The sequence below is a fragment of the Mobula birostris genome, chromosome 1 (assembly GCF_030028105.1).
Source record: "Mobula birostris isolate sMobBir1 chromosome 1, sMobBir1.hap1, whole genome shotgun sequence".
NCBI lineage: Eukaryota > Metazoa > Chordata > Chondrichthyes > Myliobatiformes > Myliobatidae > Mobula > Mobula birostris.
Genome location: NC_092370.1, coordinates 52,761,282 through 52,784,556, shown reverse-complemented (window position 1 = coordinate 52,784,556; position 23,275 = coordinate 52,761,282). Strand labels below are relative to the sequence as shown.

The following is a 23,275-nucleotide window of genomic DNA, read 5'->3' as shown; positions in this document are numbered from 1 at the left end:
AGCCTATCAACCTCCACTTTAAATATACCCAATGACTTTGCATCCACGGCTATCTGTGGCAATAAGTTCTACAGTTTCCCTACCCTTGTCTAAAACAAATTCCTCCTTATTTCTGTTCTAAATAGAAATTCCTCTATTCTGAGGCTGTACCCCCGGTCCTAGCCTCCCCATGATAGGAAACATTCTCTCCACATCCACTCTATCCAGGCCTTTCGGTGTTTGAAAGGTCTCTATGAGATCCCCCACCATTCTTCTAGACTCCAACAAGTACAGGCCCAGAACCATGAAACACTCCTCGTATGTTAACCCTTTCATTCCCAGAATCATTCTCCTGAACCTTCTCTTTTCTAAGATAAGGTGCCCAAAGCTGCTCACGATATTCCATGTACAGTCTGACCAAAGACTTACAAAGCCTCAGCATTATGTCCTTGCATTTATATTCTAGTCCTCTTGAAACTTATGCTAACATTGCATTTGCCTTCTTTACCACCGACTCAGCCTGCAACTTAACCTTTAGGGAATCCTGCACAAGGACCCCCAAGCCCTTGGATGTTAAGCTCCCAAATATGATCTTCTTCCAGCCATGAATCAGTGATGCACGTGTGCAAGAAAGGCTGGTGCACAAGCGTGACTTTGTGTTCTCACAAAGAAAGAAGATTCTTTCTGAAACTAAAGACATCTCCCTAGTTTGCGGCAATGTCACTAAACGATGGATTACAAAGTAGCTGACATGACCTGAAGCTGCAACCAGTAACAGGGAAGTAATTTGATGGGATTTGTGAAGAAGTAGATAATTGTATTTTTGGGTTCATGACGAGCCTAAATTTGAACACATTGGAAATGAATTTTCATGGTTAGAATATGAATCAGGTTTATTATCACTGGCATGTGACGTGAAATTTAACTTAGCAACAGCAGTTCAATGTAATACATAATCTAGCAGAGAGAGAAAAAAATAATAAATAAAACAAAACATAATAATAAATAAACAAGTAAATCAATTACGTATATTATGTATATTGAATAGATTTAAAGAATGTGCAAAAACAGAAATACTATATATTAAAAAAAGTGAGGTAGTGTCCAAAGCTTCAATGTCCATTTAGGAATCAGATGGCAGAGGGGAAGAAGCTGTTCCTGAATTGCTGAGTGTGTGCCTTCAGGCTTCTGTATCTATAACAGAGTGAGAAAAGTATTTTTAATGGGTATTCTTTGGGATATATCCAGTAGCATTGATTAAAATCTCCAAAGGACTGGAATAAACAATTTTAGCAAATAAAAAACGTATATTTGGTGTTTGGTTTTATGTTCTCCAGTAGCTGCTGTTTTCACTAGTTACAAGGTGATAGACCAGACATAGCACATAAACCAGACAGACTTGCGCCAAAGTATTAGCCTGTAAAAAGAAAATTATTTGAAAGGTGCCCTGATAAACACTGCTTTCTTGGCAATTTATTCAGTCTTCATGGAACTGAATACTAGCATGATTTGCAGCTTTCAAGAAAGTCAGGAATTATGATGGGCTTTTTGATTCTGAGAGAATTCAAAGGTGAAGTTACAGTAGGAATGTGGTTCTGCAGTAGAAGATCGGATGGCCTACTGCTTCTATTTCTCATTTTCAGCTATTCTTAACTATAAAAAAAAACTTCCTGTGTGAATTCTATTCAAAGAGGAGTTCCCCCCCCTCCCCCAAACAAATGAACAAGGATATCTGTACTTAATATATGAACATTGTTAATTCATTAGTACATTCAATGGAGGGTTACTGGATATATTCTGGTGCTACTGGTACCATGTAACCCGGTACTACCTGTCGCATGCTCGGGTGGTGGGCGACTAAACCGGCTCCCCCACCAGGTTTGCCTGGTGAAGGGAGGTGGCTAGACACCCTGCAGGACGAAAAACAAGACCTGTCAAAGGGCGGATTAACCCTCTCGTAGGGTCAACGGCCATCTAGCAAACACGTGCCATGAAGAGTGGAAAGGGCATCCCTTCCATCAAAGCTTGGTCTGGCCATTCACTGCAACAGAACTTCCCCCAGCCGTCTTGGATCCCACCATGCCACTGGATCCGGGAGGGGATGTTGAGAGGGTGGGTCTGGACCTGTGCAACTCCCTCCTCACTTAAAATCCACTCTCACACACACTGTTCCTTTCTGAGGAGTGGGGTACCACCCCACTAATTGACTGAAAGGAGCCATCATCATTTTATGGGATGGATAGCCAGAAAGAGAGAGAGAGACTGGATATATGAAAAATGGTAGTTGATCCATTATTTGTCTGCTGCATCTTACCATGGAGTGTTTGTTAGTGATGGGCATATTTGCCTCCTTCCCAAGTTCCAGAAATCAATTATTTTTGACATTCTTTCCTTTCGTTTTCCTTATTAGTAGTATCATAAAAATCTGTATTTCCATGTACACGAGGAAAAAGCTGCAAAAATATTTACTGGTGTAATATTTTTCTAAGTATTAAAATGTAGAATGATTAAAATTTAGTTGTTTCAAATTTTAATACTTGCAAAAATATTTACCTGATGTCACAAGGTAGGAAAATAAAGAAGTGTGAGAAAACCTCCCTATAACAACCATAATAAATCTCTGAGCTTCTATTTCTCATTGGCAGAGTGAACTAAAGCATCTTTTAAAATATCTGGTCACTTTAAAGTAGAAATGTTAGAAAGGATATGTTACAGTTAAGTAATAATCTCATGTGTTTGTGTTTATGTGTCATTAGCACTAAAGTCCAGTTCAAACTGATGAAATGAAAATGGTATTTGCCTATTGACATTTAATGTATTGTGTGGAACTAGGCCAATTATCTTTAACCAAATCAATAAACAAAAGGGAAAGAACATGTGTCTAAATGAGTGGCTTTTTACACATAATTTTGAGTAACATTAGTTGGTCATGGTTAAAAAGCTTTACTCCCATGTTTAGTTGTTTTTAATCTAATTTAAAGAGAATCTGATGGTACAATTGGGTGCCTGAAAACAGAAATCTTTAATTCCCTTATCATAATGTTTTTTTCTCTTGGAAAAACAAGTGACATTTGTTATTTTAGCAACTCAATTATTTTTTACTTTAATAAGATATTTTGAACTCCCTCTGTTGCATGAATTTCCATTCACTGGAAAATCTGAGATATTGTTCTTAAAACTTTATATCCAGTCCTCTGTTTTGCACTCTAAGGACATAAGAAATTGAGGCTTACAAGGGTTTATTCCCAGGAAAATTTACATCTTGGTTGTGATTAGAATCAGAAGAAAATCCAACTAGGACATGCTGCCATTCACTTATTCATAGTCCCTGTGTATTTATATTGTTGGACAATGGGGAGGGGCGGGAGGGGATGGGTAAAAAGATTGACAGCATGGGAACCAAGGCACTGATTAAAGCCTTTTAAAACCTTCCCTTCTCCACGATTGCTCCATTTCTGTAAATTCCCACAGACATCAGGATGTTTTCTACAAAATTACTTAAATTGCAATGCAAATTCTAACACATTATCATATCTTGATAACGTGTCGAGCTGTTAATTAGTTGAATGAACAACTTGAATCAGAGAATGGGATCAAGTGCTTAAATGGACAAAAATCCTTGAAAACTTAATTACAGCAGGAGATAAACTATCAAGGCTAACTTCATGAGACGGCACTCAATTATCTATAAATAAGCAGTATAAGTGCACTAATTTTTTCAACAGGACACCTAAAAAAAACTAGTGAGTGTGGAAGCTATTATATCCCTCCCATAACCAAAGGAGGTAATGCAAATACAAGAAAACTTGCCATTTATCATTATACGTAATATAAATCCACTGTAAACTTATAGTTGAGCTTATTTATTCAAAACACAATGATCCATCATGATAATATAAATCAGTTTACACTAAGGCTAATTTAACATGAATACCATCCAGAGCAAATAGCTTTCAGTCCAGACAGTGAATAAACAAAGTTCACCACATATTTCTTCCTGAATGCCCCTATTATTGCTAGTGCATATTCACAATAAAGTATAGGATTAAGTATGTTTAATAGGAAGAAATTGTTTTGAATGCTTATTTTAATTGGCTAAAAGAGCAATATTGTCCAATGTTTTGTGAAAAAATATTATTACAAGGTTACTAAAACACTGTCACAAGGATTAGAAGATGCAGTGCCTGCTTTTTTTTAAAGTAGCAAATCACAAAAGTGCTCATTTCCAGAGGATTTCCCACCCACTGGGTAAGGGACCAGGCAGTTCCAGGCTCCAGTTGCCTTGGTGTTGTTTCAGTGGCATTTGCACATGTACTTAACCTGCACAATTCTCAACAGAAATTGATACCATAGTGTGCAACCTCTGACCAATGCTACTAAAACATTGGGCCAAGTTGTCCAAGAGCTGTGAATTAAAGGACTGATTAGGAAAACAATGTGTGCTATCTGGAGGTAGCTGACTAAGGTTTGATCGCTGTGTATATTTGTTACATCAATGATAGTCTTGGTGCTTATTTCTGACTTTCAAGATCATGCATAGGACAGGCATACAGTAACTTCTGCCTGAATAATAAGTCCACAGCTTGATGTGGGCATAAGACTTGATCTATAAGGATGATCATGAAGAGGGGAGGATGTGTCCTTCTTCCTTCCCAAAGCACCCTATTAAGTTGCTGTGTTGTGACTGTCATGGGGAGTGTTCTTTAAGAATATAGCATGTTCCTGAAACTTCCTGTGGTAAAGATACAACAGCTACCACCAGAAGCAGTGACGTCCTATTTTAATGTGCTCAGTAGTTGGAGAATTGCTGTAATAATTTTTAAAGGTAAGTGTCTCCAATTGTACAATTTTTATGGGGAAGCTGTGGGTTGCTATTGAATGCAATGTTTAATGTACCAAATAAGACAAATAAATGTATTTTTTCAGTTCAAATGGGCCATTGTCTGTCAAAAAAAGAATATGCATGCACAGATAGCTTAGAATCTGTATTCTGGTGTAGATCAGAATACTCAGGATACTTTCCATCTTTAATGAGGCAGTTTGGCAAGGAATGTAGCATGAATTTTATGCGATTTTTCTTTTAAGACAGACCCTCACGGCAGAATGTACACTGAAAAGTTTGGGTGGTGGTGGGGGGAGGCAGCAGTAAATTCCTACTTCCTCATGTGAAGCATTGAAAACCAGGAAATTTACAAATCAGGCTCATTGAAATTGAGACATCATTGAAACCTGATGGCATGAACATTGACTTCTCTAACTTCCGCTAATGCCCCACCTCCCCCTCGTACCCCATCCGTTATTTATTGTTATACACACATTCTTCCTCTCACTCTCCTTTTTCTCCCTCTGTCCCTCTGACTATACCCCTTGCCCATCCTCTGGGTTCCCCCCCCCCACCCTTGTCTTTCTCCCTGGGCCTCCTGTCCCATGATCCTCTCATATCCCCTTTGCCAATCACCTGTCCAGCTCTTGGCTCCATCCCTCCTCCTCCTGTCTTCTCCTATCATTTTGGATCTCCCCCTCCCCCTCCCACTTTCAAATCTCTTACTAACTCTTCCATCAGTTAGTCCTGACGAAGGGTATCAGCCTGAAACCTCGACTGTACCTCTTCCTAGAGATGCTGCCTGGCCTGCTGCGTTCACCAGCAACTTTGATGTGTGTTGCTTGAATTTCCAGCATCTGCAGAATTCCTGTCATTTGCATCATTAAAATTTTCATTTGTTTCTCTGATCTGTATCCTAACTTTGGAAGAGTCTATACTCGAATCCCAGTGGGTCAAAAATTAATGCCATGAACATCAGTTGCTTTATGTTTGTTTTTAGAATCAGAGCAGCAATCCCAATTTAGAATCCCAATCCTCATGTGAGATTTTGACTTGAAATGTTGACAATTCCTTTCTTCCCACAGATGCAGTTTGACTCACTATGTTCGTCCAACACATTATTGCTTCAGATTCCAGCATCTGTAGTCTTTTGTGATCGCAGTATAGATACTTTGACATCCACTGCTTTATGGTTTATTTATATTGTATAATGAAATCAAATCCATGGTTGCTTTGCCCACATATAAAGCTAGAATTCTGTAAAGTTACTCCTAACTTTTCCCATACCAAACTAAGACACTGTATTTTTTTCTCACATAATGTTACAATAACTCAATATTGTAAAACTTCTTTCCCAACACTATTGCTTTCAGTGATCAAAAAGAGTATTCAACCTTTAGAGAATAGCAGCAAGTTTCATGAAAGTAACAGGATTAATTTGATAACTAAAATAAATTATAGCATATTTTAGATGCTTTTTTTATCTATGGGCCATTTGATGTTCTCATTCTGTGGATGGAGAAGTAATGTGAGAAACACAATCATTCAAAACTGAAAGAAACTGTTTGCAACTATAGTTTGCATTCAAACCATTTTCAACTTTTAACATGAGAATTTAATTGAAATAAATATTGCTATTTCATGTGACAATATACATATAATTAATGCTGCCAAAGTTCAATCAGTCATAGTTAATATTAATTTTCTCGGAGTAAGTAAGAAAGTTGATCACTTGTGCGCAGCCTGTTTTGTGTTACTTTCCATGGAAGGTCATTGCACATGGCTTATACTGTACTTTTCCTCCCTACTAGAATGCATTCATTAATTCATTTGGTTTTGACATTTATCTTTGATTGACAGTTTATGCCTGCCTTATTATTATAGTTCTGCTGACAAAATGCCATCATCAGCTTAGCTATCTACTAGGCACCTGACAAATGAGAGAAGGGCATGGTTGTAGTCTATCTGTTAGTCGGAAGGAAAGTGCATTTACCAATTCAGGAAACAGTTTTTGATATTTAAGTTAAAATGTAAACTTGATACAGGAAGAGGGATGAAAAGCTCTTAATCAGTATTTTATTTTGATTGTTCTACTCGATGCAAAACTGATAAGCAAATAAATAAATATGAACTTTCAACAAGGTTAAAACATATGCTGCCCGGCCTGCTGCGTTCCACCAGCATTTTGTGTGTGTTGCTTAAAACATATTTCTTGCTTTTTTGAAAATATGAAGAGTAAAAGTTTGTGATTAATGTAAAAATTGAAAAGGCATCTAAGAAGATATATATATGACGCTTTTTCCCCACTTCAAATATAGTTGCAAGTGTTTTAGATTTGGTTTGTGAATAATTCGTTTCTGAAGAAGATGGAAAATAGGAAGTGAATATAAAAGTTCAATTAAAGTCATCAGGATATTTGGTGAGAAGTGTTTACTCCTATGCATATTTGAGAGGAGCCAATTCATAAGAATCGGTAGAAATCCAGGGTCATATTGTTCTCATGATAATATTCTGTCTGTTAAAGAATTCCACTGTCCTGGTGGCTTTTGGTTCAGATGTTCTTTGACCACTTTTACTAACATACATTTTTCTTTAGGCTGACAGAGAAAATCAGATTCTTGGTTAATATATTGTGCAGTGTATATTGCAGATGTGTTACACCTTTTCCTTCCAGTGCAAAACGTTTCACCTTAAATAAAAATTAATTCTTACCTAAATCCTATTCACTTCTCTGATTTATCAAACTGGCAACAACACAACAATGAAATAAAATGATAATATAGTCTGCTATTAACAAATAATAAAAAATGTACAATATTCACACCTTTCCATTATCCTAGACAGCATTGTTATATTTGGGCAAGTGTTCAGATTGTTGTAGTTATAAGTACAACTTTTATTTCCAGTCCCATTAGAATATACTATTAAAAATAATATAGGATCAGAAGCAAAATACAAAAGTTACAAAGTGCTTTTTCCAGCCCAGGATACTTCAAGTTTTCACTTTATAATGTGTCATTTTTACATTTATATATCAAGTCTGACTATTACCTTGGCACATATTACAATTACAGCTCAGTTTCAGTGATATGTGGATGGATAACTTGGAAATCTAGCTGCAAGTACTTGGCAGTTCAGTATAATTTGTGTGAATGCTACAGTGTTGATTTTATGTAAAGGACTTTCAAAAGTATAATTGATCTTAGTTTAAGCCAAGCTAGGTTGTTGTTAAGCTGTTTTCAGTTTCAATTTTAAAGTTCCTTTTAATACACTGTAATAACCTGCAGTATGTGTGACTATGAAATAGCTTCAATATTGCCAGATGTTTTTCTTCAATTCTGCAGGCTAAATTTAGAGTTGTTTACAGCCAAAGACATCATGGAGCTTCAAGTAAAGGTCCTCCACCTGAAAGAAAAGGTGTCTAAACTGGCTGACCTTCTACTAGAGACAAGCCATGGTGGATTTCCTGTGATTTATCGGCCGGCACATGCCCAGGAGGAAGTATTCATAGGAAATATCACCAGGTGAGTAGGCTTTTGTGTTAAAACCATGCCACATGCTGCTAGGATAAACGTTCATGAAATGGTCTGACATTTTTTGTTTTCAACAGTAAGGTACCACTAGCAGCTGGTGGTAGCAACTATCATGTCATGAGTGTTTTAAATCTAAATTTAAACCACATTGCTTGGTAAAGCATGATTTCAATTTATCATACTGTAGTTATTCATTTGATTGTGCAAAATACCTGAAATATTAAAACAATGACTATAAATTAATAAAGTTTAAACAATTTTCAGGAAACAGTCATATGCAATGGGTTTGTAGCAATTGGAATGCATTATTAACAACTTACTTCACAGGACTCTAACTGTAGTATGCAATAATGTGTTCTCCTCATTGATATGTTTCAGGAGTCAGTAAATACTCCAGGATTCCACAAACAAAAAAAAACCCAGATCTTATGGATGTGCAAATCAATGGAAATTAAATTCTGTTAATCCTAACCAATATTGTAATGCATCACTAATGTCCGATATTATTTTTGTTAGGTTTGAAAATGTGTTGTAGGGCCTGGCATTCAACCAATTGGATCTGAATTGTAAAAAACAACCCAGCAATAAAAGTGAAAACAGCAAAACCATGTAATTACGACAATGGCCGCAAAATGTTTGATAATATATCTTTATTCTTGCATTTATGCTTGTTTCATTCCATGTTCAATTGTGGCAAAATAGATTAAGTCTGCAGTCAAGACTTTACAGATATGTCTCATGATCCACAATCTGCCAACAATTTGTTTGCGTTGTTTTCTCTATTCATTGCTTTCTTTCCCTTTTCTTTTACTAATCTTAACTTAGAGGGGAGGAAATAAACCTTGCGGCAAGCATCTGTGAATCTCATCAGGATGTCTATAGAACAGTTTAGGGATAAATCTTTTCTTGAAAAGGAAAGATGCATGTTGATAACACACTGTTATATCATCAAGATGTCTCAAATGACCATCCGAGTAAATTCTTTTTTTTAAAGGTACTCTAGGGAAAACTGCAGACAGTGTGATTGTGGTTGTAACTAACATCAGCAAAAAGAGAGGCACTACTTAACAAGATGAAGTACAAGCCAGGGTCTCAACATGGGTCTTACTGCTAACATAATGTCACAGGATTTTATCAGCAGCCAGTCAAGTCTTCAGTTTCAGCTGAGGTCAAGGATACAAATGATAAATGGCACTGGATCAGGCCATTCAGCTAAACAAGTCTGTGCTGGCATTTTGTTTCTCTTGGTATTCCTCCCATCCTTCCTCAACCCAGTCAATTCTCTTTATTCTCTAACGGCACAATGATACACTGATAAATTTGCACTAAAGTGGACTTCTGTCTATTTTTGTTCTAATTGTGTTCTTTCTTGCAAAAACTGGGTATAATTTATGTCTGATTTCTGCTTTTTTTGTGAATGCTATTTATATATTGCCTGTGCTGCTGCTTCATGTGAGTTTTTCATTGCACCCTGTGTATAGTTTTTGCATATGACAATACATTCAACTCCGAACTTTTGAACTTCGGTTTGAAAGTGAATTTGTATTATTCATTTCAACTTCCTCTGGCAGAAAGTTCCATACTTTCACTAATCTTTGGTTAAAAAATTTGTTCTAAATTTCCTGCAGGAAGTTTTGGTGACTATCTTGTAATTACGATCTATCCTCCAAGTGGTAACTTCCCCTTTTGATATGCTCTGTGAAAATCTTCATAATTTTAAAGGCATGTATTAAGTCATCATTTAGCTTTCTTTTCCATGAAGAAAGAGACCCAATCTGATCAACCTTTTGAGCTGTATATATATGTTCACATATCTGTAACTAGCTTTGTAATTCTTCTCTGCACTTCCTCTTCTGCCTGTACATCTTTCTATGTTTCTATGTACTTGATGTTGCACTCTAAGAAGCATATGATACTTCACAAATCAACCAAATGATTAGAATGGCATGGAAACCACAACGATTGGAGCTGATGGATTTGTTGCAGCCTTTGTCCACCTTCACAGCCATTGAGTTCAAAGTAACTTCATCCGCCTGTTCCACCGTTGAGGTCTTGGTTGGATTGTTCTTTGTCAGGGACCTCACCCTCAACCTTACCGCCATGGGTGACCCTACCAGGAGCATAGCTCCAGACGGCATCGCTCCCGGGATCTCAGAGTAGGTTACATGGTCGGCACAACATTGTGGACTGAAGGGCCTGTAATGTGCTGTAAATTTCTATGTTCTATGTTCTATAGTACCATGGGCTTATCTTGCTAAGCACCCTCGTCTGGCACTTTGTCAAAGGAAATTTTGAGTGACATCATTATAATTTGGCATGAGCAATGAGTCAAAGACAGATGTGCAATGTGAACAGTACGCTATGATGTCATATCATAACTTCTATCATTTCAGCTGAAGATGGACGGCATATATTTCAAGCTTTTGTTTTGTTTTATAATTACTTCCTGTTTTATGGTCCCATCTATTGGAGCATAAGGCTGGAACTCAGTGGCATAATAATGAAACTATCTGCAGAACTATATTTTCATGGACCAATTATCCAAAAAGCTTCAAGGGAATTAACAATTAATAATTATTAATTTGCAAATTAGATAAATCTCTGCACGGCATTTTGTTATATTCTGCTCAAATGCTGGCTAGATATTCTATGAGGATACGGAGATGGGTAGGGAAAGGATGAGGATGGCAGCAGTGATAGGGGACTCTATAGTTAGGGGGTCAGATAGGCAATTCTGTGGATGCAGGAGAGAAACACGGATGGTAGTTTGCCTTCCAGCTGCCAGGGCCGGGACGCTTCTGATTGCATCCATAATATCTTGAAGTGGGAAGGAGAATAGCCAGAGATCGTGGTACATATTGGTACCAACGGCATAGGTAGGAAAAGGGAGGAGGTCCTGAAAAAAGACTATAGCGAGTTAGGAAAGAAGTTGAGAAGCAGGACCTCAAAGGTAGTAATCTCCGGATTATTGCCTGTGCCCTGTGACAGTGAGTATAGGAATAGAATGAAGTGGAGGATAAATGCGTGGCTGAGAGATTGGAGCAGGGGGTAGGGATTCAGATCTCTGGATCATTGGGACCTCTTCTGGTGCAGGTGTGACCTGTACAAAAAGGATGGGTTGCACTTGAATCTGAGGGGGACCAATATCTTGGCAGGAAAGTTTGCTGAGGCTATTGGGGAAAGTTTAAACTAGAAATGCTAGGGGGTGGGAACTGAACTGAAGTGATGGAGGAAAGGGAGGTTGGGTCACAAATAGAGAAAGTTTGGAAACAGTGCGAAAGGGAGGATAGGCAGGTGATAGAGAAGGGATGCACTCAGTCCGATGATTTGAGATGTGTCTACTTTAATGCGAGGAGTATCATGAATAAAACGGATAAGCTTAGAGCGTGGATCAGCACTTGGAGCAATGATGTTGTGGCCATTACAGAGACTTGGATGGTGCAGGGGCAGGAAAGGCTACTTCAAGTGCCAGGCTTTAGGTGTTTCAGAAAGGACGGGGAGGGAGGCAAAAGGGGTGGGGGCGTGGCACTGTTGATCAGAGATAGTGTCATGGCTGCAGAAAAGGAGAAAGTCATAGAGGGGTTGTCTACGGAGTCTCTGTGGGTGGAAGTTAGGAATAGGAAGGGGTCAATAACTCCTACTGGGTGTTTTTTATAGACAACCCAATAGTAACAGGAACATCGAGGAGCAGATAGGGAGACAGATTCTGGAAAGGAGTAATAATAACAGGGTTGTTGTGGCGGGAGATTTGTGGAAACCATAGAAAGTGCGCAGAGGAGATTTACAAGGATGTTGCTGGATTGGGGAGCTTGCCTTATGAGAATAGGTTGAGTGAACTCGGCCTTTTCTCCTTGGAGCGACAGAGGCTGAGAGATGACTTGATAGAGGTGTACAAGATAATGAGAGGCATTGATCATGTGGATAGTCAGAGGCTTTTCCCCAGGGCTGAAATGGCTAGCATGAGAGGGCATAGTTTTAAGGTGCTTGGAAGTAAGTACAGAGGAGATGTCAGGGGTAAGTTTTTTACGCAGAGAGTGGTGAGTGCATGGAATGGGCTGCTGGCGACGGTGGTGGAGGTGGAAACGATAGGGTCGTTTAAGAGAATCCTGGATGGGTACATAGAGCTTAGAAAAATAGAGGGCTATGGGTAAAGCCTAGGTAGTTCTAAGGTAGGGACATGTTTGGCACAGCTTTGTGGGCTGAAGGGCCTGTATTGTGCTGTATGTTTTCTATGTTTCTATGTTTTTATGTTTTTCTACGTTTCTATGACCATAAGAGTAGAATTAGGCCATTTGGCCCATCGAGTCTGCTTTACATTCCGTCGTAGCTGATCGCGGATCCCACTCGATCCCAAACACCTGCCTTCTCGCCATATCCTTTGATGCCTCCTGCCTGTCAGCCATTCCTCTATCCATGCCAGTATCTTTCCTGTACTGCCAAAGGATTTTATCTTGTTAAGTAGCCTCATGTGTAGCACCTTATCAAATGCCTTCTGAAAATCCAATTAACTGAGACCCACTGCCTCTCCTTTGTCCACCCTGATTGTTACTTCCTTGAAGAACTCTAACAGATTTGTCAGGCAAGATTTCCCTTTACAGAAACCATGCCAACTTTGATTTATTTTATCATTAGTCTCCAAGTACCTCGAAATCTCATCTTTAATAATAGACTCCTGCACTTTCCCATCCACTGAGGTTAGGCTAACTGGCCTATAATTTCCTTTCTTTTGCCTTCCTCCTTTATTAAAGAGTAGAGTGACATTTGCAATTTTCCAGCCCTCTAGGACCATGCCAGAATCAAGTGATTCTTGAAAGATCATGACCAATGCATCTGTTATCTCCTTAGCATTCTCTCTCAGGACTTTAGGATGTAGTCCATCTGGTCCAGGTGACTTATCCACCTGAAGACCTTTGAGTTTGCCCAGTACTTTTTCCTTTGTAATACCAATGGCACTCACTCCTTCTCTCTGACACTCACAGACCTCTGGCACACTGCTAGTGTCTTCCACAGTGAAGGCAGATATAAAGTACTCTGACAGAGTGATCAGCAGCACTGGGGCTCCACAGGGGACTGTCTTGTCTCCTTTTCTCTTCACCATTTAAACCTCGGACTTCAACTACTGCACACAGTCTTGTCATCTTCAGAAGTTTTCTGATGACTCTGCCATTGTTGGATGCATCAGCAAGGGAGATGAGGCTGAGTACAGGGTTACAGTAGGAAACTTTGTCACATGGTGTGAGCAGAATTATCTGCAGCTTAATGTGAAAAAGACTAAGGAGCTGGTGGTAGACCTGAGGAGGGCTAAGGCACTGGTGACCCCTGTTTCCATCCAGGGGGTCAGTGTGGACATGGTGGAGGATTACAAATACCTGGGGATACGAATTGACAATAAATTGGACTGATCAAAGAACACTGAGGCTGTCTACAAGAAGGGTCAGAGCCGTCTCTATTTCCTGAGGAGACTGAGGTCCTTTAACATCTGTCGGACGATGCTGAGGATGTTCTTCGAGTCTGCGGTGGCCAGTGTGATTATGTTTGCTGTTGTGTGCTGGGGCAGCAGGCTGAGGGTAGCAGACACCAACAGAATCAACAAACTCATTCGTAAGGCCAGTGATGTTGTGGGGATGGAACTGGACTCTCTGACGGTGGTGTCTGAAAAGAGAATGCTGTCCAAGTTGCATGCCATCTTGGGCAATGTCTCCCATCCACTACATAATGTACTGGTTGGGCACAGGAGTACATTCAGCCAGGGACTCATTCCACCGAGATGCAACACAGAGCGTCATAGGAAGTCATTCCTGCCTGTGGCCATCAAACTTTACAACTCCTCCCTTTGAGGGTCAGACACCCTGAGCCAATAGGCTGGTCCTGGACCTATTTCATAATTTAATGGCATAATTTACATATTACTATTTAACTATTTATGGTTTTATTACTATTTATTATTTATGGTGCAACTGTAATGAAAACCAATTTCCCCCGGGATCAATAAAGTATGACTGTGACTATGACTATGACTAAGTTCATCTGCCATTTCTTTGTCCCCTATTACTACCTCACCAGTATCATTTTCCAGTGGTCCAATATCAACTCTCAGGAAAGGGATCAAGGGGCATAAACCAGTTAAGTAATTGAGTGAGATGGCATATTATGATGAAAAGTGAAATTATGTGTTTTCGTGGAATATTGGAAGGATGTGACTTTTTTTTTACGAAGTAAGTAGATATTGATATTTAAAATAAATTGGGGGCCTATACACAGATCAGAACGATTAAAGGGAAACAGCTAAAAGCAGATTGGGTGGGTATGGGGTAAGTGTTAGGAAGTCTTGATACAGTTATGACTGGCACTGTTAGGAATGAACCTGGGAGTACTGTGCACAATTTTAGCTTTGCTTTCTATGGGAAACTAAGCCTTTCTAGGAAGGAGTAAAATAATTATTTACAAGGTCGATTCCTGGAATAGGGGAACAGTTCCATGAGCAGTGATAGATTTAGGCTAACCCTTTGCTGTTTGGAGTTACGATGAGTAAGAGATATTTTTAAAAGGCTCGACAGGATAGAGGCTCCTTCCTCTGGTTGGATATAAACATTGCCTCAGGATAAGAGTTGGCACTTTAGGACTGAGATTGGTAGCCATTTCTCTATTCACGGTGTTGTGTATCTCTGGAATTTTCTACCCAGGGGATTGTGGCTACCCCATTCCCTGCACACTGTCCGTTAACCCAGCCTCTCAGATGTGGAAGGTTGAATGAGTTGCTGCTTTGTGTTTAACAGGTATCTGACAAAGTAGAGTAAATAGCAGGTAGGCCTCGTACATAGCATCCTGTTTGGTGTTCTTATTTGTGCTCTTACCTGTTTTGGGACTAGGCTGGAACTCTACAGAATCTTGGAAAATGAGGAACTTTTTGAAACACAGAACAAAGAGAACTATGACCAACGTGCTCAGCTGAGTTACCATGAGGTGAGAATTACTGGAGGAACTTGTATGTTGATAATTGTCTATGCAAGGTGGCTTGGGACCTCACCCTGGAACCCACACACATGGGCAAAAGTAAAATATTCTCAAAAATTCTTCAGATGCACAGTTTCTTGTCTAGATCTCGCTGAGGATTGTTTTTGCAGATTCAGGTTTTCAAAGACGCTCATGATGGAGATAAGTGAGGGAAGGATTTTGTTATGCATTGGTCTGGGACTGCTTTACTAATGAGATCAAGTTCATGTGGAGTGTCATCCTTATCACTACAGGATAATTTGAAGTGGCCACACCAGATCTCTCAATGTTTCCCAAGTTGTTGCTCATTACTCAAGTGGGATTGCTTTCTCTGCTTTGTTTTAGCAAGAACAGGTCACTTCTTGAACAGTGGAATATGCAAGATTTGTCAGCTTCCAACGAGTGCAGCTAGAAATTAATTGAACTTACTTGTCACAACAGCTCTGCTCAGTAATCCTGACCTTTTCACCAGCAGTGAAAGCTCTCACTCAATAAACGTACAGTCATGGTGGACCGTCAGAAGCTTGATGCGAATGGTCAGTGCAATGTACTCTGGGGAAAGGAAACAGGTTTAGGGGAGTGAGGGTTGCCAGATATTCTCAGGGGTCATTACTGCTTGGATGCATGGATTTATGGAGCAAAGATTGGCCCCTCAATATTTTTAGCATTTTAGAGATATCTTGATCAAATGGGTGAGTGGTCCAAGGAATGGCAAATGGAGTCTAATTCAGGTAAGTGCAAGATGATGGAATTTGTGAAGACAAATCAGGGTTGTAGAGCCAATGGTAAGGCCCTGGGATTGAATATGGCAGTACAGAGGGACCTAGGAGTACAAATATTCAGTACCCTGAGAGGGGTATTACAGTTAGACAGGGAGGTGAAGAAGACTCTGACAAGCTAGCCTTCATTCGTCAGGGCAGTGAGTATTGAAGCTGGGATGTTATAATGCAGTTGTATAAGATGTTGGTGAGGCTGGATTTGGAAAGTTATGTTCAGTTTCGCTCACCATGTCATACAAAAGATACCATCAATCTGGAAAGAATGCAGAGGAGATTTACAAGGAGTTGCTCGGATTTATGGGTATAGATCTACGGTGAGGGGTACCTGAGGGGGCAATGAATTGTTTACTTTCTCACTTGCACTTGACCTGTCGCTTAGCAGTCCTGCTTGGGGAGTTTACAACCCAATGGTCTGAATACAGAATTTTCTAATTTCAAGGTAACACACACACCAATATGTTACACTTAAACACACATACATGCATGCACGCACACACACTCATCTATCCACTTAATTTTTTTCTCCCTTTGTTTAGTCTTGCCATCTGCTCACCATCTGGTTTCACCCATCACCTACCAGACTCTGAAGCAACCCCCCCCACCACCATTTACTACTTACTGCCACATACTGACAATTTTCCCTTTTCCTTCTCAGTCCTAATGCAGGGTTTTAACCCGCAATGTTGACTAACATCTTTTGCCTTCACAAATGCTGCTTGCTGAATTAATGATACAGCAGGAGCAGTTTGCTGATGTTCAGTGTCTCTGTCGGAGTGAACAGAGCACTGGTCACAGACAGCCTCCCCATCCGCTGAGATTGGTAATTTGTTCATGAATAGTATCTCATTGCTCCATGATGACCGAAGTCTGCTGTGATATGGCTTCTCTCTGTGCCACAGGGATGTCCAGCTGCTCCTTAGGGGCATATTACAGGTATGCTTGAAATGACTTCGATGTGGTAAAGTCTACCAAAAGTAGAAATGAGGCCAAGACCATATTAGCTATGCCCTTCACGAATGGCCCTTCACGAATGGTGGCTTTGATCTCTTTTATTCTCAAAGTTCAAAAGCTTTATAGTTCAAAGTATGTACATGTTACCGTATACTACCTCGAGACTAATTTTCTTGCAGGCATTTACAGGAAAGTAAAGAAATACAATAAAATTCATACATAAGCAAAGACTGGCAAACAATCAAAGTGCAAAGAAGACAAAAATGAGAACATGATTTGTAAAGAGTCTTGAAAGAGAGTCTGTGGGTCATAGAATCAGTTCAGATTAGTGGTGAGTGAAATTATCCATGCCAGTTCAGCAGCCTGATGGTTGTAGGGTAATAACTATTCCTGAGGCTGGTGGTGTGGGACCTAATGCTTCCTTACCTCCTGCCTGATGTTTGTAGCAAGAAGAGAGCATTGTCTGAATGATAGGGCTCTTTGATGATGGATTCTGCTTTCTTGTCATTGCCCTGACACAGTGGTGTCAAGAAAACAACCTCTCCTTCAACGTCACAAAAACAATGTGCACTACAGGAGGAACGGACACAGGCTAGCCCCTATTGATATCAATGGGTCTGGGGTTGAGAGGGTGAACTGCTTTAAATTCCTCAGCATACACATCACATTCTGCAGTATGGTCTGTACATACTGGCTGTGTGGTGTAAAAAGCACAACAGCATCTCTTTCACCTCAGGCGGTTGAAGAAGTTTGGCATGAGTTCCCAAATCCTAAAGACTTTCTACAGGGGCACAATTAACAGCATCCTGAATGGCTGTATCACTGGTATGGGAACTGTGCTTCCCTCAATTGCAGCGCTCTGCAGACAGCCCAGCGCATCTGTAGATGTGAACTTCCCACTATTCAGGACATTTATAGTGACAGGTGCATAACAAGGGCCTGAAGGATCTTTGGGAACCCGAGTCACCCCAACCACAAACTGTTCCAAGTGCTACCATCTGGGGAAAGGTACTACAGCATAAAAGCCAGGACCAACAGGCTCCGGGACAGCTTCTTCCACCAGGCCATCAGAATGATTAATTCACACTGATACAATTGAATTTTTATGCTATATTGGCTGTCCTGTTGTACATACTATTTATTACAAATTATCATAAATTACACATTGCACATTTAGACAGAGATGTAACATAAAGATTTTTACTCCTCATGTATGTGAAGGATGTAAGAAATAAAGTTAATTCAATTAAATATACTCAGTACTGGAGAGAGTGATGGACTGGGTGGTATCCATCACTTTCTGATGTCTTTCTGTTCCTGGGCTTTGGTGTTTCCATACTAGGCCTTGATACAACCAGTTAGGATACTCTCCTTTGTGCATCTATAGAAGTTTGTTGAAGTTTTATTGACATGCTGAATCTTCACAAATTTCTAAAAAAGTAAAGGTTCTGTTCTTTGCGATGGTATTAACATACTGGTCCCATTATAGATCCTCTGATAAGTTAACACCAAGGAAATTAAAGCTACTGACACTCTCTACCTCCAATCCCCTAAAGAGGACTGGCTCATAGACTTCTGGCTTCTTCCACTTGTTGTCGATATCAGCTCTTTAGTTTTGCTGATATTGAGTGAGAGGTTGTTTTCAGCCCATTTTCCAATTTGGTCCAGATCCTGGGGCAAACGTTGATAGCCTTCCTCGTTGTCCACTATGTGTCCAATCTTGGTGTCATCCGCAGATTTGCTGAACCAGTTTACCACATTATCACATTACTACTTTAGTTATTTAAATGTCTACAAATATTTATTTTTTAATTTTATATTTTTTAATAAAATAGTTTTGTAATTTAACATTGTGATACATTTTAAACATATACTAGAACTGCAAATGAAACAAATTAAAACCAGAGATAAGCACAAACTGGAACCTACTGGTCAGACCAACTAGCATTATAATTATTTTATTACAATCATTTTCTTCCAGCTCACCACACTGACTTTTGCCCATGAGTATCACTCCTGATACATGCAATAAAAGCACTTCCATAAAGAAACACAGCAAACTTTCCATACATCTTGGGTGGCCTTATAAGAAAAACGGAGCTGAACAAGATAGATAGGAGGTCAAACAATGCAGTTTTCCTCTTCTCTGCACTGACTATACACCTGCACTGTCAGGGAATACCAGTTCTGCTCCATTTTTAGTAACACAATCAACTGAGATATTCAAAACCTGATGAAAGTATATTTGGGAAGCCAGCTTACCTATGATTTTAACTGTTGCTCAATGGGCTGTATAGATATGTTCCCAGTATCTTATAGTCTTTCCTTAATCCTACACGATCATTGACTAGTAATAAAAAGCTAACGTTGATCATTTTTGTGAGAGCTGAAAAAACGAGAACTTGCTCCATAAATATTTCTCATCCAAACAGTGGAGCAAATTAATGGACAGTCCTGTTCTACTTTAAGTCCAAGCAGAATGTTCTTTTTGATCTTCTCAAGAGATCCAGTAGAATTTTTCTTTAATTTAAAAATAGACAAAATAAATTGAAAGGCCAGGATGTTTCGCAGAACTGTTTCTAATCTGCCAATATTAATTCATGGAAGCATGTCAGAAAGTTCTCTTGCACTTGCAAATAGAATTTGGACCATACTTCTGGTGAGGCAATATAATGTAAGTGGAGCAGGAAATCCTTTGGGGAAAAATCTCAGTCAATATTTTACTGATCAGCACTTTGCTAAATTTGCACTTATAATCCAGATATGCTACTATTCTGTCTTTTACCCAATTTCTTGATAGATTTCTATCAAGTTGCAAAATATGACAAAGATAAATCTGCTCCTGAACATGTACAGAACTGACAACCGATATAAGGACTACTATATCAACTTGGTAAGCAGGTTATGCAAAAAGCTGAATAAATTCTCTTGAATTAAGGGTGGGCTTATTAGCCTTATCACTCAGAACCTTTAGAGTTCTTATTAAAAATTCTTCTGAAAATAGCTTGATTGTAAATGATTAATTCTTCACACAGATCAATTGTGCATGGTTTGTATAATTACAAATGATAACAGCAATGGACAGACAAGATATATAATCTTTACACTGAGTGACTTGATGGTATTCTCATTTAAGAGAAACTACTTGAATTTGATCATTTGGAGCAGATGATGGTGAAAGATAATGATATTTTAGAGGGTATTTTGTCTTCATAATCTGTCAAGGTGGAGCACAGACGTCCTTTAGCCCTACAAGTTCATGTCCCTGTTCATGTTTCAATGCCTTCATTGACACCTTCCTCACTGAATTAGAGTCATAGAAAAGTACAGCACAGAAACAGGTCCTCTGACCCATCTAGTCCATGCTGAAACATTTAACCTGCCTGCTCCCATCGACCTGCACCGGGACCTTTGCCCTCCATACCTCTGTCACTCATGTACCCATCTCTTAAATGTTGAAATCGAGCTTGCATGTACCACTTATGCTAGCTCTCATTCCACACTCTCACGACCTCTGAATGAAGAAGTTTCGCCTCATGTTCCCTTAACTTTTCACCTTTCGCTCTTAACCCATGATCTATAGTTGTAGTCCCACCCAACCTCAATGGAAAAAGCCTGCTTGCCTGTACCCAATCTGTACCCCTCGTAATTTGTATACCTCTATCAAATCTCTTCTATGTTCCAAGAAATAAAATCTTACCCTATTCAATCTTCCCTTATAACTCAGGTCTCCCAGACCCAGTAACATCTTTGTAAATGTTATCTCTTTAAACCTTATTTACATCTTTCCGGCAGGTAGCTGACCAGAACTGCACACGGTACACTAAATTAAGCCTCACCAGTGTCTTATACAACCTCAACATAACATCCCATCTCCTGTACTCAATAATTTGATTTATGAAGGCCAATGTGCCAAAAGCTTTCTTTATGACCCTATTTACCTGTGATGTCATTTTCAATGAATTATGGACCTGTATTCCCAGGTCCCTTTGTTCTACTGCACTCCTCGGTGCTCTACCATTCACCGGGTAAGGCCTACCCTGGCTGGTTCTACTAAAGTACAATAGCTTGCACTTAAATTCCATCTGCCATTTTTCCAGCTGGTTCAGATCCTGCTGCATGCCATGCACTATCCACTGCATCCCCAATCTTGGTGTCATCTGCAAGTTTACTGATCCAGTTAACCACATTGTCATTCAGATCATTGATATAAATGACAAACAACAATGGACCCAGTATGGATCCCTGCAGTACTCCACTAGGCACAGGCCTCCAGTCAGAGAGGTAACCATCTACTGCAATTCTCTGGCTTCTACCACAACTCCAATATCTTAATGTACTATATCACTTTGAATACCGAGTGACCGAACCTTCTTGTGGGACCTTGTCAAAGGCTGTACTTAGATAAACGTAGACAACATTCACTACCTTACTTTCATCAACTTCCTTGGTAACTTCCTTGAAAAACTCAGTAAGAATGGTTAGACATGACCTACCATACACAAAGCCATGCTGACTATCTAATCAGTCCTTGAATTGCATCAGCTTGCCATTTAATTCCTTGAGTACATCTATTCACACATACCATATCGTAACTCTACATTCTAACCACTTTCTGGGTGTAGATTTTTCTCTTGAATTTCTAGTTCATGTGTTCGTGACTGTTTGGTAAGTATGAATGAAATTTCTTCACGTTTCATTATTTTTTCTTGACTGGAATTTTATTTTATGTGCAGTTATTTGGGTATTAAGCTAAAAATGTTAAGCCAAGTTTTAAGAATGTTATTTGCAATTACAGATGATTCCAATCAATTACCCTGACATCTGTGTTAACTTGATGACACTCCTCTTGTTGATTAAAGCAAAAAGTGAAATCTCCTCTTCTCTTTTGTTTGTTGCCTACAGAAACCATACATCAACCAGTCAGCCATGACTGTCCATGCTAATTTTTCCCTTCAACGCACTTATATCATTTTTCGAACATTAGGACTTCGCCACTTGACTGTTGTTGACTTGCGAAATCGTGTTCTTGGCATCATTACACGGAAAGATCTAATGGGATTCCGAATTGAGGAGAAACTGTTGGAATCTAAGAAGTTGGAGAGTTTATGAAAGATAAAACTTACGATGGAAATTTTCAGTTAATACTCGCTTGAAGTAGGGAAGTTGGCAACTGTTTCTGAGAGACACTTGACCATTCCTATCTTTTGCCTTGTATTCACCTTTATTTACAGACTCAGTCAGCCTGCCACAACTTTTTAGAACAAATATTTTATTTCACTTGGGGAGAGTAGCATTGAAGTGTTTGCCATAGCATGTAATGTCTCTTTACCACACTTTAAAAAAATTACTATTGATTTTTGTTTGTTCGTCAGTGGCGAAGGATAGTAATTAGCAACCATCACCTGAAGTACAGTTGCTCACATCTTAGAATCATAGTTATAGAACACTACAGCACAGAAACAGGTGCTTCAGCCAATCTAGTCCATGCTGAACTATTAATCTGCCTAGTTCCATTGCACTGCACCTGGAACATAGCCCTCCATATCCAACTTTCTCTTAAATGTTGAAATCAAACCTGCATCCACTGCTTGCACTGGTAACTCGTTCTACAATTTAACCACCCTCTGAGTGAAGAACTTTCCCTTCAGGTTCCCCTTAAACTGTTTTACTTTTCACCCTTAATCCGTGACTTGTAGTTGCAGTCTCATCCACCCTCAGTAGAAAAATGCCTGCTGCATTTACCCTATCTATATCCTTCATAATCTTGTATACCTCTGATCAAATCCCTCAGACTTTCTCTGTCACTCATATCTTCAACTCCCAGCAACATCATTGTAAATTTCCTCTGCAGCCTTTCAACCTAATTTACATCCTTCCAGAAGGTAGGTGACCAAAAATGCACACAATGCTCCACATTAGGCCTCAGGAACGTCTTGTACAATATCAATATAATATCACAACTCCTGTACTCAATACATTGATTTATGAAAGTCAATGTGCCAAAAACTTTCTTTACGAGCCAATCAACTTGTGAAGTCACTAACAAGGAATTACAATCCTGTATTCCCATATCCCTCTGTTCTATCACACTCCTCAGTGTCCTACAACTCACCATGTAAGACCTAGCTTGGTTGGTCCTCCCCAAATGCAACGACTCATACTAGTCTGCATTAAATCCCATCTGCCATTTTTCAGACCATTTTTCCAGCTAGTCC

General features: G+C 39.4%; 1 protein-coding gene across 1 annotated transcript in view; it reads left to right on the top strand.

Moving 5' to 3' along the window:
* The window catches only part of LOC140197979 (chloride channel protein A-like), an 84,330-nt gene extending 61,881 nt beyond the window's left edge, over positions 1 to 22,449 (top strand). Inside the window, exons 13-16 of the mRNA XM_072258754.1 lie at positions 8,146 to 8,325; positions 15,204 to 15,297; positions 19,858 to 19,950; positions 21,963 to 22,449. Of these exons, the coding sequence (XP_072114855.1) occupies positions 8,146 to 8,325; positions 15,204 to 15,297; positions 19,858 to 19,950; positions 21,963 to 22,169 (574 nt within the window). The 3' untranslated portion in view covers positions 22,170 to 22,449. The remainder of the gene's footprint in view (positions 1 to 8,145; positions 8,326 to 15,203; positions 15,298 to 19,857; positions 19,951 to 21,962) is intronic.
* Positions 22,450 to 23,275: the final 826 nt, after the last annotated feature.